At 42.2% G+C, this 12,937-nt stretch overlaps 1 protein-coding gene across 1 annotated transcript; it reads left to right on the forward strand.

The window, feature by feature from the left end:
* Positions 1 to 1,591: 1,591 nt before the first annotated feature.
* Positions 1,592 to 11,868, forward strand: ghitm (growth hormone inducible transmembrane protein). Its single transcript, XM_038735574.1, has 9 exons — positions 1,592 to 1,699; positions 2,081 to 2,245; positions 4,237 to 4,339; positions 4,567 to 4,678; positions 4,786 to 4,927; positions 5,122 to 5,230; positions 5,444 to 5,632; positions 10,964 to 11,135; positions 11,246 to 11,868. The coding sequence occupies exons 2-9, from the start codon at positions 2,114 to 2,116 to the stop codon at positions 11,331 to 11,333; spliced, it is 1,047 nt and encodes a 348-aa protein (XP_038591502.1). The 5' UTR covers positions 1,592 to 1,699; positions 2,081 to 2,113; the 3' UTR covers positions 11,334 to 11,868.
* Positions 11,869 to 12,937: the final 1,069 nt, after the last annotated feature.

The following is a 12,937-nucleotide window of genomic DNA, read 5'->3' on the forward strand; positions in this document are numbered from 1 at the left end:
TTGACAAGTATTTTTCCAATGGCTTGCCACTCATGGGTTTGGCACTCGCATCTGAGGTAGGGGGCCTTTACATTGGCACCCACAGTGCATCTGCTGTAGACCTCATTTCAGAATTTCAGATAAGCACTCTCGGATGACACCTGAGCCTCTTTTCAAAAGCTCCATTAGGGAGTTTCATTTTCACTTTGTTCATAATTTCTGGATGACCAAAAGCAGCCAAGACAGCTTCACTCTTGAGGAATCTGCCAAGTCCCTCCCCTGGATTGAACTGAACATAGGCATTAAATACCACAGCAAATGAGTGGGTCAGGAACACAGAACAGGTATAAGTAAAAGTCATAAAACTGGCCACCACAGACTCATAAAACATCCTCAGCATCGTCCTGCAGATGTTGAAGGACCTCAGCCTCCTTAGAAAATAGAGACAGCCTTCCTGTAAAGGGCTTAAGTGTTCTTGGCCCAGTCCAGTTTATTGTCACTGTGTACTCCCGGGTATTTGTAATCCTCCACAATGTCCACACTGACATTGGAAACAGGGGTCACTGGTGCCTTGGCTCTCCTTAGATCCACAGCCAGCTCCTTAGTCTTCAAAGTCCCCCACTACAGCTCTGTCCTCAGCCTCGTCACCCTTGCTCATACATCCAACCACAGCAGAGTCATCAGAAAACTTCTGAAGATGGCAGGACTCTGTGTGGTAGTTGAAGTCTGTGGTGTAGATGGTGAAGAGGAAGGCAGAGAGAGGACAATCCCCTGCGGGGTCCCGGTGTTGCTGACCACGCTGTCTGACCCACAGTGTTACCAGCGCACATACTGTGGTCTGCCAGTCAGGTAGTCAACAATCCAGGACACGAGGGGGGCATCCACCTGCTTCGCTGTCAGCTTCTCACCCAGCAGGGCCGGCTGGATGGTTTTGAAAGCATTGGAAAAAAACATGACCCTCACAGTGCTCGCCAGCTTATCCAGGTGGGCGTTGGTGCTGTTGAGCTGGAAGATGATGGTGTCCTCAACTCCCAGTCAGGGTTGGTAGGTGAACTGGAGTGGGTCCAGGAGAGGTCTGACCATGGGCCGCAGCTGATCCAGAACCAGTCTCTCCATGATATTCATGATGTGGGAGGTCAGTGCCACAGGTCTGTAGTCCTTGGAGTCACTGGGACGTGGCGTCTTTGGCACAGGCACGAGGCAAGATGTCTTCCACAGCACAGGGAACCTTTGGAGACTCAGGCTCAGGTTGAAGACATGGTGGACTCCACATAGCTCTTGCAAATTATTGCATCAGTAGGAATAAACAACAATATAGTGTGTAATTAATTCACACTCAAAGTTGCCATTGAGCATTTTGAGTGTCATACTTTTACTTTAGCTTATATATAGGTAAATAGCTTTACCTATTTTAAAAAACTTTTGCTGATTAATCCATTAAACATCTGTACTATTACGTTACTGAATGCAGGACTTGTAAAGGAGTATTTTTGTTGGTATTGTTATTTGCTAGGATATCTGTATATTTCTTCAACCACTTATTACAGTAGCCTATCAAAGGATTATAAAACGCAGCCCGACTCAGAACGACAATTCCCATCAAACCTGTCGCTTAATGATGACGCACTAACAGAGAATTTTCACGAAGGTTGCAAAACAATTGCGTCAGAAAGCTGCGCACTTGTTTCTAGAAAGGTGAACGACGAACGTTGCTGTCTCGGTATGTAACATCTAAGCTTCTTGAAAAGAGTAGTCGTGTATCAGAAAGTGCATTTAATGGTGATATTTAATTTAGTTGGCTATACTAAATACAGCTAACGTAATGTTAGTCCCCAATGACTTTTTAGTGAAATAAGTCTAACGTTACGCAGTTGTGTCGTGCTAGCTAATGTTAGCCTGCTAAGTTAACTAACCTGAAATATTATTATATCGATTATTTGTGTAACTAACTGGACAGTATTATTGCTTAAGTACTTTTACGTTGTTGCTTTGTGACTCTCATCGTAACATATACTTGTGTTCAAACACTGTGTTACATGACTGTCTCTCAGTTACTGTAACGTCAACGTTAACGTTACATGACGATCATTTTATGTTTCAGACTGCTAAAGTTACAGGATAATATATTGTTACCATGTTGGTGGCGAGGCTAACGTGTCTGAGGGGTCTTCCTCTCACCGGGCTCCGTCCTGTGCTGTCACAGGGCTCCCCAGCCCTGAGAACACCCACCCTGAAAGCCTGTCCACCTCTGCTCAGGCCGCACCAGGTACCATAAAGTTACTGGCATCCTTGGCTCTCTCACATTTCTCTAAGCTTAGATACATTCACGCTTCATTATGACCCTACCAGTGCCACACACATCCTACTTGCTTTTTACCACTCTTACTAATAGTAGGCTATGTTAAAAAAAAACAACTCTCATTAATCTTTGGTAACAGAAGCAGATATTGAAATACAAATAAGCTACATAGTTTTAAAGGTTCAATTTGTAAGTTTTTTTTATGGCATCTAGTGGTGAGAGTTGCTAATTGCACCCCCCTCCCCTATCCAAGCGAGTTGTATAGCTATGGTGCCTGAGACAGGACAAAATATGGCCTATGTGAGATAGCGGAGAGCTGCCAGTCAAGAAAACAGGTTTCTTTACATTGATATATTAAGAAATTATATTTACTTGATTATTCAGTAAAACCATTAGTATTGTAATATTATTGTTACTTGTTCATTAAACAACAGAGACATCAAGAAATGAAGTGTTACATGAAGTTTCATTCTCTTGTAATACATTATTTTACTGTACTGTAATCATACTTATTGGCTCACCTGGACTAACAAACCAAAGTAAATGAAGAACATCTCAAAAACTATCACATCTTGTACATCGAGTATGACCACTGACAGATAACAGGAAAATGGAAGCCTCACTGTTTCTGCAACACAGTCCATTATAAACCACATAATACATGAAGTTTACAAATGCATTGTTAGGTGAGGATTAAGGCTCTTCTCGTTTTGCTTAATTAATAACATAAGCAATCTGCAAATCTTACCAAAATGTCTATTTTAATTTTTTTAAATACAACAGAAACACAAAGCAGTATTGACAGCCATAATTTCTGCTTGTGGTAAAATGGTGCTATGTTTTTAATGGACATTTAGCATGTGAAAGTACAAATTACGCATTTGTGTGCACAGTGGCAAAGCACTATCCAAAAAAACATTTTTTTTTTAATGCAAATTCGGGAAAGTATTCATTATTGGTCACTTGATAGGCACACGGTCATGTTATGTGTCACTATTAGCAGTAAAATAAATATATGTTTTCCACCAGGGCAGAAGAAGAACGCCGTAATGACGAAACACGCTCTGTAGCGCTGTTTGTCCGTTGTCGGCTATTGTAGAAACATGACGACACAATACTGCGACCTCCATAGAAGGGGGTGACCGCGGTTATGTAGATAAAAATGTCTCATTCTAAGGTAATAAAAGCATAATGGTTCATTATGTAAGGTCTTTATACACCACTGAAAACATAGTGATAGATATTATATTGCATTTCTGTCAATAAATACTCAGAAATATTACACACTGAACCTTTAACTACAAAATACATCACATAGTGAACACTGAATGTAAACACCCCAAAAAATTTTGTATTATACACTAACCCTAAAATCCCTTTGATATTTTAATAAATCCAATTCTGTGTTTCCTTGACAAGAGATATTAGGAATTAATCATGCATATTTTTATTGTTTATGTATCTTTTACTGGTGAAGGCAGGACACACCATCTATAAATTGGACAGAAACATCCTAAATGCCAGAAAAGCCCTCATCTCCATTTTGTTATGTAAACTTACTTACAGAATTAGATTAGATTAGAATTAGATATTTTGGCAGCAATTTAAATGTCTGACATAAGTCAAGACAAAAAAGTGTCCTGTTGTTGATGGGTCACAAATTTGAACCTTATTGCAAGCGTCTTGTCCCATCAGTCCCTTTAATTAATCTGAACACCTTTTGTTCTCAGTTGAAGTTTGTCTCAATAAAAAGGCAAGCAAAACACTTTGACTGTGAAATGGTAAAAGAAATTAAGTTCAATAAAATTGTGCATTTAGTTTGTAGGCAAATTGACATTGGTCAAATGCATGTTCACTCCCTGATTGTTTTCAGTTTTGATTAATAAGGTTGTGTATAAAATACTATCCACCAAATCAACAATTTTAGTTTTGTGTAAAATTTATTTTTCTTTCACCAGGGTTATTCCTCTAAGGCCAGATTTGGTTTCCGCCGTGGGAAGATGGCTAGAGACCAGCTCCAAGAAGCAGCTTTTGAGCCAGCAACAGATACCGCCATTAGAAGTAATGTACTATTACATACTATTTTAAACAATCCGCAACATATATTTTATTTAGTTTGGAGCCTTATTTGATGGTTACCTAAATTGTCATAATGCCAAAATGTCTTTGAAGCACAAATCAAAACTTGTACAGGTGACAGCCACTGTCACATTATTAGTACGATTTTTTGAGTGTTTAGGTTTATTACATATTGAAGTGTATCTAAAAAAAAAAAAATGCATCCACAGTTGACAGCATGGGAAGAATTTTTCTGGCCGGAGGTGCTGCAGTTGGCCTTGGAGCTCTGTGCTACTATGGACTCGGCATGTCCAATGAAATTGGTGCCATTGAGAAAGCAGTGTGAGTAACAGCTTTTTGTTCTGGCAGCTCTTTGCCACAGGTTTATGGAAAGTGTTTGTTACCTTTCAAGAGCGTCATAGTCAACTGGGTCTTCCCTCTCTGTGCAGCATCTGGCCTCAGTATGTGAAGGACAGGATCCATTCCACGTACATGTACTTTGCAGGCAGTGTTGGACTGACAGCTTTGTCAGCTGTAGCAGTGAGCAGGACCCCGGCACTTATGGGTCTGATGATGAGAGGATCCTGGCTGGTAAGCTTTATAACTCAAGTGGAGCCAACAGAGATAGATGTGGGGTTTTTTTTAGTTCTCACTGCAATGGAACATTTATTTGATTAAATTGAAAGTGGTTTACTAATATCAGTACACTTCAATAGCTACTCAAGTGTATTTACATTTTTAGGTGCATTTACAGGTTATTAACCTGAATGTCTGTTTTAACTCAGGCTATTGGAGCAACCTTCGCGGCTATGATTGGTGCCGGCATGCTGGTCAGGTCCGTTTCATATGAGCACAGTCCAGTGCCCAAACACCTTGCTTGGATGCTCCACGCAGGTTTGTAGGACAATGTCTCGTGGGAAACAATTATTCTGTTACGTTCTCCCACATGTACTTGCCTAAACTGAACACTGGAGGGCAGTCATGTAAAGGCTGTCTATTTGAAATCTCTGTCTAAATGTAGACATAAGGCACAGGTCTGTTTTGTTACTGTTATTGTTTGTTTTGAATGTAGTATTCAGTTGTCTTTTTGCTTTGTTTATTGATAAGGTGTGATGGGCGCTGTCATCGCTCCACTCACTCTCCTGGGAGGGCCTCTGATGATTAGGGCTGCCTGGTACACAGCAGGTATTGTGGGAGGTCTGTCTACTGTGGCCATGTGTGCCCCAAGTGAGAAGTTCCTCAATATGGGTGGACCATTGGCTGTCGGCTTTGGAGTTGTCTTCGCTTCCTCTATTGGTTAGTATAATACACTAACTTACACATCACAAACCCTGTCTCAGATGCACTACAGACAGTTTAAATAAGATGATAAAATATGATTGAGAGACGCCACATTGAATGAGATGTCGATGAGGATGAATGACACTCATGACACTTAAACCCTCCACAGTACCACAAGCCTGTTTTATTTGAGACTGACTTGGCCTATAATACAGTCAGACCTTGTGCTACTGCTAAATGCTGCCGAGTTATTAGCCCCTCCACTGCTGTTAAATTCTCATCCGCCTTTAGCCAAAAACGCGTCCTACTGGACTCTGAGAAGTGATCCAGAGGGCTTCAGCAAATGGTTTGACTCCACCTGTCAAATGGTAAAGGACAGTCGCTCCACTAAAATTTAGACAGCCCAATGGAAAAAAAGAGCCCTGGTTAGATGACAAGGCTCGCACTGTCAGATGTGAATGCCGCAGGGCTGAGCGGAAATGGAAGAAGGACAAATTACATGTCTCTCTCAAAATATTAAGGGACTGCTGGCGCCTATATCAAACAACCCTGAAAGAGGCTAAAAGAAAGTACTTTTTTGAAATCATCATGGCAAACTATAGCAAACCTCATGTTTTATTTAAAACCATTGATTCTGTTCTTAACGTCCAGCAAATTCCTAAATTTCTTTACTGACAAAGTCAATACTATCAGAGCTCATATCACACCCTCAGCTTACGGTCAGTCTTTCTTTGCTGAATGCCCTGCCCCTTTTTCTTTTACAAAATTTGAACCTGTTACGCTGTCTGCATTACAAGAAATTGTTGGGCAGTTGAAACCCTCATAATTCTGGTTTCTCGTTTAGAGGGCATTACAGGCATAGCCCTAAAATGGTTTCGATCCTACTTTAAAGGTAGGACATTCAGTGTCAACTGTGGTGACTCTGCGTCTACCAGGGCCCATCTCTCCTGTGGCATCCCGCAAGGCTCTATTCTGGGTCCTCTTCTCTTTTCCCTTTATCTCATCCTTAGCTTTGCTAAATAGGAAACATTAGAATCAGAAGACTCATAATCAGAAGGAGCTTTATTGCCAAGTAGTGTTTTACACATACAAGGAATTTGCTTTGGTGATGCTACACGCAGACAGACATATAGCTGACATAAATAAATGTAGAAATATGTAATAAACAAATGCAAGTTATTTAAGAATAACAGAAGAATAGAGAAAAATAATACAACAATATACTGAAAAATAATGATGATTTATAAACGATTTACAAATAACAACAAATATGTGCAATGTGCCAGGTTTGTGCATGGTATGACATGAAGTGATATTTACATGTGCAGAGACGATTGTATTATTTCAAAGGGGGGAGTGTTAGTGGGGAGCCCGGGCCTTGTTGATGAGGCTAGCTGCAGACGGGTAGAAGCTGTTTTTGTGGTGAGAGGTTTTGGTCCTGATGGAACGCAGCCTCTTGCCAGAGGGGAGAGTCTGAAACAGTTTGTGACCTGGATGGGAGGCGTCAGCTGACATCTTTCCTGCTCGCCTCAAAGTCCTGGAGGCATACAGGTCCTGGGCTCTTCCTGAAGTCCACGACCATCTCCACTGTCTTCAGAGCGTTGAGCACCAGGACACCAGATGGTCGGTCTCCCACCTGTAGGCGGACTCGTCCCCACCAGATGAGCCCAATGAGGGTGGTGTCGTCCGCAAACTTCAGGAGTTTGAGAGACTGGTGACTGGAGGTGCAGCTGTTGGTATACAGGGAGAAGAGCTGAGGGGAAAGAACGCAGCCTTGAGGGGAACTGGTGCTGATGGTCCTGGAATCTGAGACCTTGTTTTCCCATCTTCACGTGCTGCTTCCTGTCTGTCAGGAAGTCAGTGATCCACCTGCAGGTGGAGTCAGGCATGTTCAGCTGGGATAGCTTGTCCTGCAGCAGGGCCGGGATTATGGTGTTGAAAGCAGAGCTGAAATCCACAAACAGGGTCCTGGCGTAGGTTCCTGGGGAGTCCAGGTGCTGGAGGATGTAGTGAAGGGCCATGTTAACCGCATCATCTATAGAACTGTTGGCTCTGTAGGCAAAATGCAGGGGTTTGTGGTGGATTTAAGGTGGGACAACACAAGGCGCTCAAAAGACTTCGTTATCACAGAGGTCAGGGCGACGAGTGTGTAGTTGTTTAGTCCAGTGGTCCTTGGTTTTTTGGGGACAGGGATGATGGTGTATGCTTTGAAGCAGGCTGGCACATGGCATGACTCCAGTGAGGTGTTAAAAATGTCTGTGAACACCGGAGACAGCTGATCAGCACAGTGCTTCAGGGTGGATGGGGAGACAGAGTCTGGCCCAGATGCTTTGCGCGGTTTCTGCCTCCTGAACAGTCTGTTGACGTCCCTCTCCAGGATGGTAAGAGAGGGGGAGGGGTTGGGGGATGAGATGGTGGACTGTGGTTGGTCAGTGGTGTGACAGGGGATGGTGTCAGGTCTGTCCCATTGTCTTTCAAAGCGACAGTAAAACTAGTTCAACTCGTTGGCAAGGCGTGAGTCTTTATGGAGTGGGGGGATTTAGGTTTGTAGCTGGTGATCTGTCTGAATCCTCTCCAGACAGAAGCAGAGTCATTCCTTGAGAACTGGTGTTGTAGTCTCTCTGCATACAGCTGTTAGCATCTCGCACTGCCTTGCTAAACCTGTTCTTTGACTCCTTAAACCTGGCCCGGTCACCACTCATAAATGCCTCTTTCTTTTCCAACCTCAGCTGCCTGAGATTAGCTGTGAACCAGGGTTTGTCATTGTTATAACTCACACTGGTGCGTGTTGGAATGCAGCTGTCCTCACAGAAGCTAATGTAGGACGTCAAAGCCTCTGTAAACTCATCCAGATTATTTGTAGCAGTCCTGAAAACATCCCAGTCAGTACAGTCCAAACATGCCTGAAGTTCCTCTACAGCTTCACTGGTCCATTTCTTTGATGTCCTCACTACAGGTTTACAGAGTTTTATGACATGATCAGAGTGTCCCAGTGGAGCGCGTGTAACGGCATGATAGGCACTGCTAACTGTGGTGTAACAGTGATCCAAAGTGTTCCCGTCTCTGGTTGAACACTTTATAAACTGTCTGTATTTGGGGAGTTCTTGGCTGAGGTTTACTTTGTTAAAGTCACCAAGAACAAAAACAAGGGAGTCCGGGTTTGTCTGCTCCACACACAGTATTTGGTCAGCAAGCATACGCTGTGTGTCGTGCACGTTGACGTGCGGCAGAATGTAAGCACCGATTATGATTAAAAATTCCGGATTAGGAGAACAGTGTTGCTGAATCACTGTCACGTCGGTACACCAGCCATTGTTGATATAAAAATGGATACCTCCACCTTTTGTTTTGCCGGAGAGCTCTGTGTCGTGATCCACTCTGTAGAGTTGGAAGCCAGCCAGCTGCAGCTGCAGTACGGTATTGATCCACACAGCCACATCTCAGTGAAGCACAGTAGATGAATAAAAGTCTCTGTTTTTCCCCACCTGAAGTTTTTCCAGTTTGTTGCACAGTGAGCGCACGTTGGAGAGAAATATTGCCGGTAGCAGTGTGTGGAGTCCCTGCTGGCAGAGGTGCACGAGCGACGCGGCTCGTTTCCCTCTCTTACGGCGCTTCACTCGGCAAACAATAACGAGAGAGCCCTTCACCAAAATGTCCAATAATTCCACTGATGACGTGATAAAAGTGGGAAATAAATACACTGGAGTTGTTCCCCTGATGTTTATTAGCTCTTCTCTGGTGAAAGAGCTCCGGGAATCACAACCGAACACACAAAAACAAAACAAAACAAACTGCACCTAACACTGAGGCAGCAATAGACAGCGCCATCTTGGGTAGACCATACCAAACATGGCATCTCTTTCCACTGTTATGCAGATGATAGCCAGATCTATGTACCTTTGAGTAAGGATGACACTCTGACCATTGTTTGCATGTCTAGAGAACATAAAGGCTTGGATGGCCCTTAACTTCTTAAGTTTTAATAAAAACAAGACGGAGGTGTTGATGGTGTGATAGAGGTCTCACCTCGATCTAGGCCCCCTAGCTCAGTATGTCATGCCGACCATTACTGACCTAGAAGTCAAAATTGATGCTGATATGAAACTGAATAAACACGTTGGGTTAGTGGTTAAATCTAGTTTCTTTCAATTAAGACAGCTGTCGAAGTTGAAACCTATTCTTTCTAAGCAGAATTTTGAGACCGTTATGCACGCCTTTGTGACTACTAGACTAGATTACTGCAATGCACTTTTTTTTGGGGATGAATGGATTGTCTCTCGCCGTCTCCAGATGGTGCAAAACACTGCAGCTTGTCTTCTAACGGGAACACGTAAATATGAACACATCTCCCCAGTTCTACGTTCACTCCATTGGCTACCCATTCAATTTAGGATCGATTTTAAACTTCCTTTACTCACTTTTAAATCCTTGAATGGCCTTGCCACCCCTTACTTATCTGAGCTGCTTCATCCAAACTTCTCCTGAGAGTGCCAAAAACTCATCGCAAACTTAAAGGGGAACGTGTTTTTGCGGTGGCAGCTCCGAAACTGTGAAATGCCCTTCCTCTTACCATTAGACAGGCTTCCTAACTGTCTGATTTTAAAACTTTGTCTTAAAACCCATCTCTTCCATCTGCCTTTTGACCCTTGAGGATGATGACACCTGGAACTCATTTGTTAGTGTTTTTAACTGTATACATTATGTGATAACCTGTAAACCTGTACAGCACTTTGTGCTACTTCATGGTTGCTGTTAGTGCTCTATAAATAAATTGTGATTGATTGATTGACAGTATTACATTATGGTTTGAGACAAGATTTAATACCTCTGAAAAGTTACCGCAATGTCGGTAACTATATCCTCCAGTTCCACAGTCATGAGGTAAACCATAGAAACACACTGACGTTCACGTTACAAAGTAATTCTCCAGGATTGTCTGCACTCAATATTCAGACTAAACGTTGAATGTGTAAACCAGATGCGTTTCATTTGCGTTACAGTGGCTCTGTGTTGTGGTGTTATTTCTTGTGAGTTTAAATCTTGACTTTCAATATTGAAGAAACTAGATGGTTAATTGTGGTTTTAAACTATTCTTTATGGTCAGAACATGACAAACACTTGGTAGAACATTTATGATAAAATCTTTTCAGTCTCTTTTCCTTAACAAAATAAATATCTTGATGGAACGATTAAGTGCTAATTTGTTAATTATTCAAATGAACATTTGTTGAACTTTTGTTATATTGTTATTGAGGAAAATTATATTGCAATCATTATTGTTTTATTGCTCAGCTCTAAGCCCAAGCCTAAAATACAACTCTCAGCGAATGTTCCTTTCTTCTTCAGGCTCAATGTTCCTCCCACCCACTTCAGCGTTTGGAGCAGGCCTGTACTCAGTGGCCATCTATGGAGGCCTGGTGCTGTTTAGCATGTTCCTCCTCTATGATACACAGAAGGTCATCAAGAGGGCAGAGACACACCCACTCTATGGCGTACAGAAATACGACCCCATTAATGCGTAAGTCACTCAAGGAAGTATTCAAGTAGAATTGAAATGCAGGTTTCTGCAAATTAATGTTAGTGATTTACTTACAAGGTATAGAGCTCATATCCATTTTAATCTTACAGGTGTATGGGGATCTACATGGACACATTGAACATCTTCATGAGACTGGTGATGATTCTGGCCAACGGCGGCGCCGGCAGAAAGAAGTGAACCGCAACATTCTGACTTCAGCTTCAGTATTACCTTCCACAGAGTTGAACAAAGTCATGTTTTATTACTAGCAGCATATGCCAGGTATTAGGGACACTTCTTATATAACTGGTAAATAAACATGAATGCTTTGCAAGTGTGCGAAGAAGAAGATTGCACTCTGGTACAAAGAAGAAAGACAGATTGTTGTACATTGAGAACACAGTGAGTGGTCTTACCTTGATTGTGTAAGTATCTGGTTTATCCTGAGGATTACAGACGCGTTAAATCGGTCTGCATAATTTCATTTGCACCAGATGTCCTATGTATCCTTTATGGTTTCTATTTATTTGCACTTAGTTGTGTTTCTGTTTCTAATAAGACAGTTCAAGAATATTTGGGAAATGCAACACATGATGTATGTCAACCATAGACTGTTCCAGACTCAGTACAGTAAATGAGTGTGCTGTATGCACTTCCTCCAGAATACACTGATATTGCACTTCTTCTACAACAATTTCAACAATGGAATCATTCAATAAACAACTCAAAAGTGTGATGTTGCAGTTGTCTTTTTGGGGGGGGGGGGTTACTTGTCTGGACTTATTGGGACAACACCATTGTTAATATTAGTAACACCTGTGCTTTTGCTACTTTACCTTTATTCATTTAGCTGACGCTTTTATCCAAAGTGACTTACAATTGCTATATATCAGAGGTCGCACACCTCTGGAGCTCTTTATACAGGCCTACAGTCTATGCTCTGGAGCAACTAGGGGTTAAATGTCTTGCTCAGGGACACATTGGTGGATGTGTCACAGCAGGGAATTGAAACTGGGTCTCTCACACCAAAGGCATTATGTGTCTTATCCATTGCGCCATCGCCACCCTTACTACTACGGCAAGTCAAAATAATGTGGAAAAATCCTATTGCCATTTATAAACAGTTACAAGAAAAAGCATGTGAAACCACTGGAATACCTGGATTTCTGTATAAATTGTTCATAAAATTTGACCTGATCTTCATCTAAGTCACAACCAGTGCTTGAAGTGGGCCGGAATGCCCCGGTAAGCAGTGCCGGCTTTGTGACATTTTCTTGCGTACCGGGACTACTCCCAATCTTCCGGTACTCTCCTCTGCTCTCTCCATATCAGGTTCTCTGGGGGCTACGTTATGCTCACCTGTTCCCGTTCTCGCCTGCCTGCTAATCTCTGTCGAAGGAGAGAGACGAGGGAGATTGAGAAGCTCTGGTGCCTCTCAAGCAGCCGTGTGCTGAATGTACAGTGAGGAAAATAAGTATTTGAACACCCTGCTATTTTGCAAGTTCTCCCACTTAGAAATCATGGAGGGGTCTGAAATTGTCATCACAGGTGCATGTCCACTGTGAGAGACATAATCTAAAAAAGAAAAAAAATCCAGAAATCACAACGTATGATTTTTTAACTATTTATTTGTATGATACAGCTGCAAATAAGTATTTGAACACCTGAGAAAATCAATGTCAATATTTGGTACAGTAGCCTTTGTTTGCAATTACAGAGGTCAAATGTTTCCTGTAGTTTTTCCACCAGGTTTGCACACACTGCAGGAGGGATTTTGGCCCACTCCTCCACATAGATCTTCT

The sequence above is a fragment of the Micropterus salmoides genome, unplaced genomic scaffold (genome assembly GCF_014851395.1).
Source record: "Micropterus salmoides isolate LMB-PRFRI ecotype aquatic unplaced genomic scaffold, ASM1485139v1 Ms_hic_scaffold_21, whole genome shotgun sequence".
NCBI classification, from domain to species: domain Eukaryota; kingdom Metazoa; phylum Chordata; class Actinopteri; order Centrarchiformes; family Centrarchidae; genus Micropterus; species Micropterus salmoides.

Bases quoted from the DNA above. Each gene is read 5' to 3' on its own strand.
- ghitm (XM_038735574.1), top strand. From the start codon at position 2,114: ATGTTGGTGGCGAGGCTAACGTGTCTGAGGGGTCTTCCTCTCACCGGG. The intron at 5,231-5,443 runs GTTTGTAGGACA...TTTATTGATAAG, and splicing joins TGCTTGGATGCTCCACGCAG to GTGTGATGGGCGCTGTCATC. The intron at 11,136-11,245 runs GTAAGTCACTCA...TTAATCTTACAG, and splicing joins AAATACGACCCCATTAATGC to GTGTATGGGGATCTACATGG.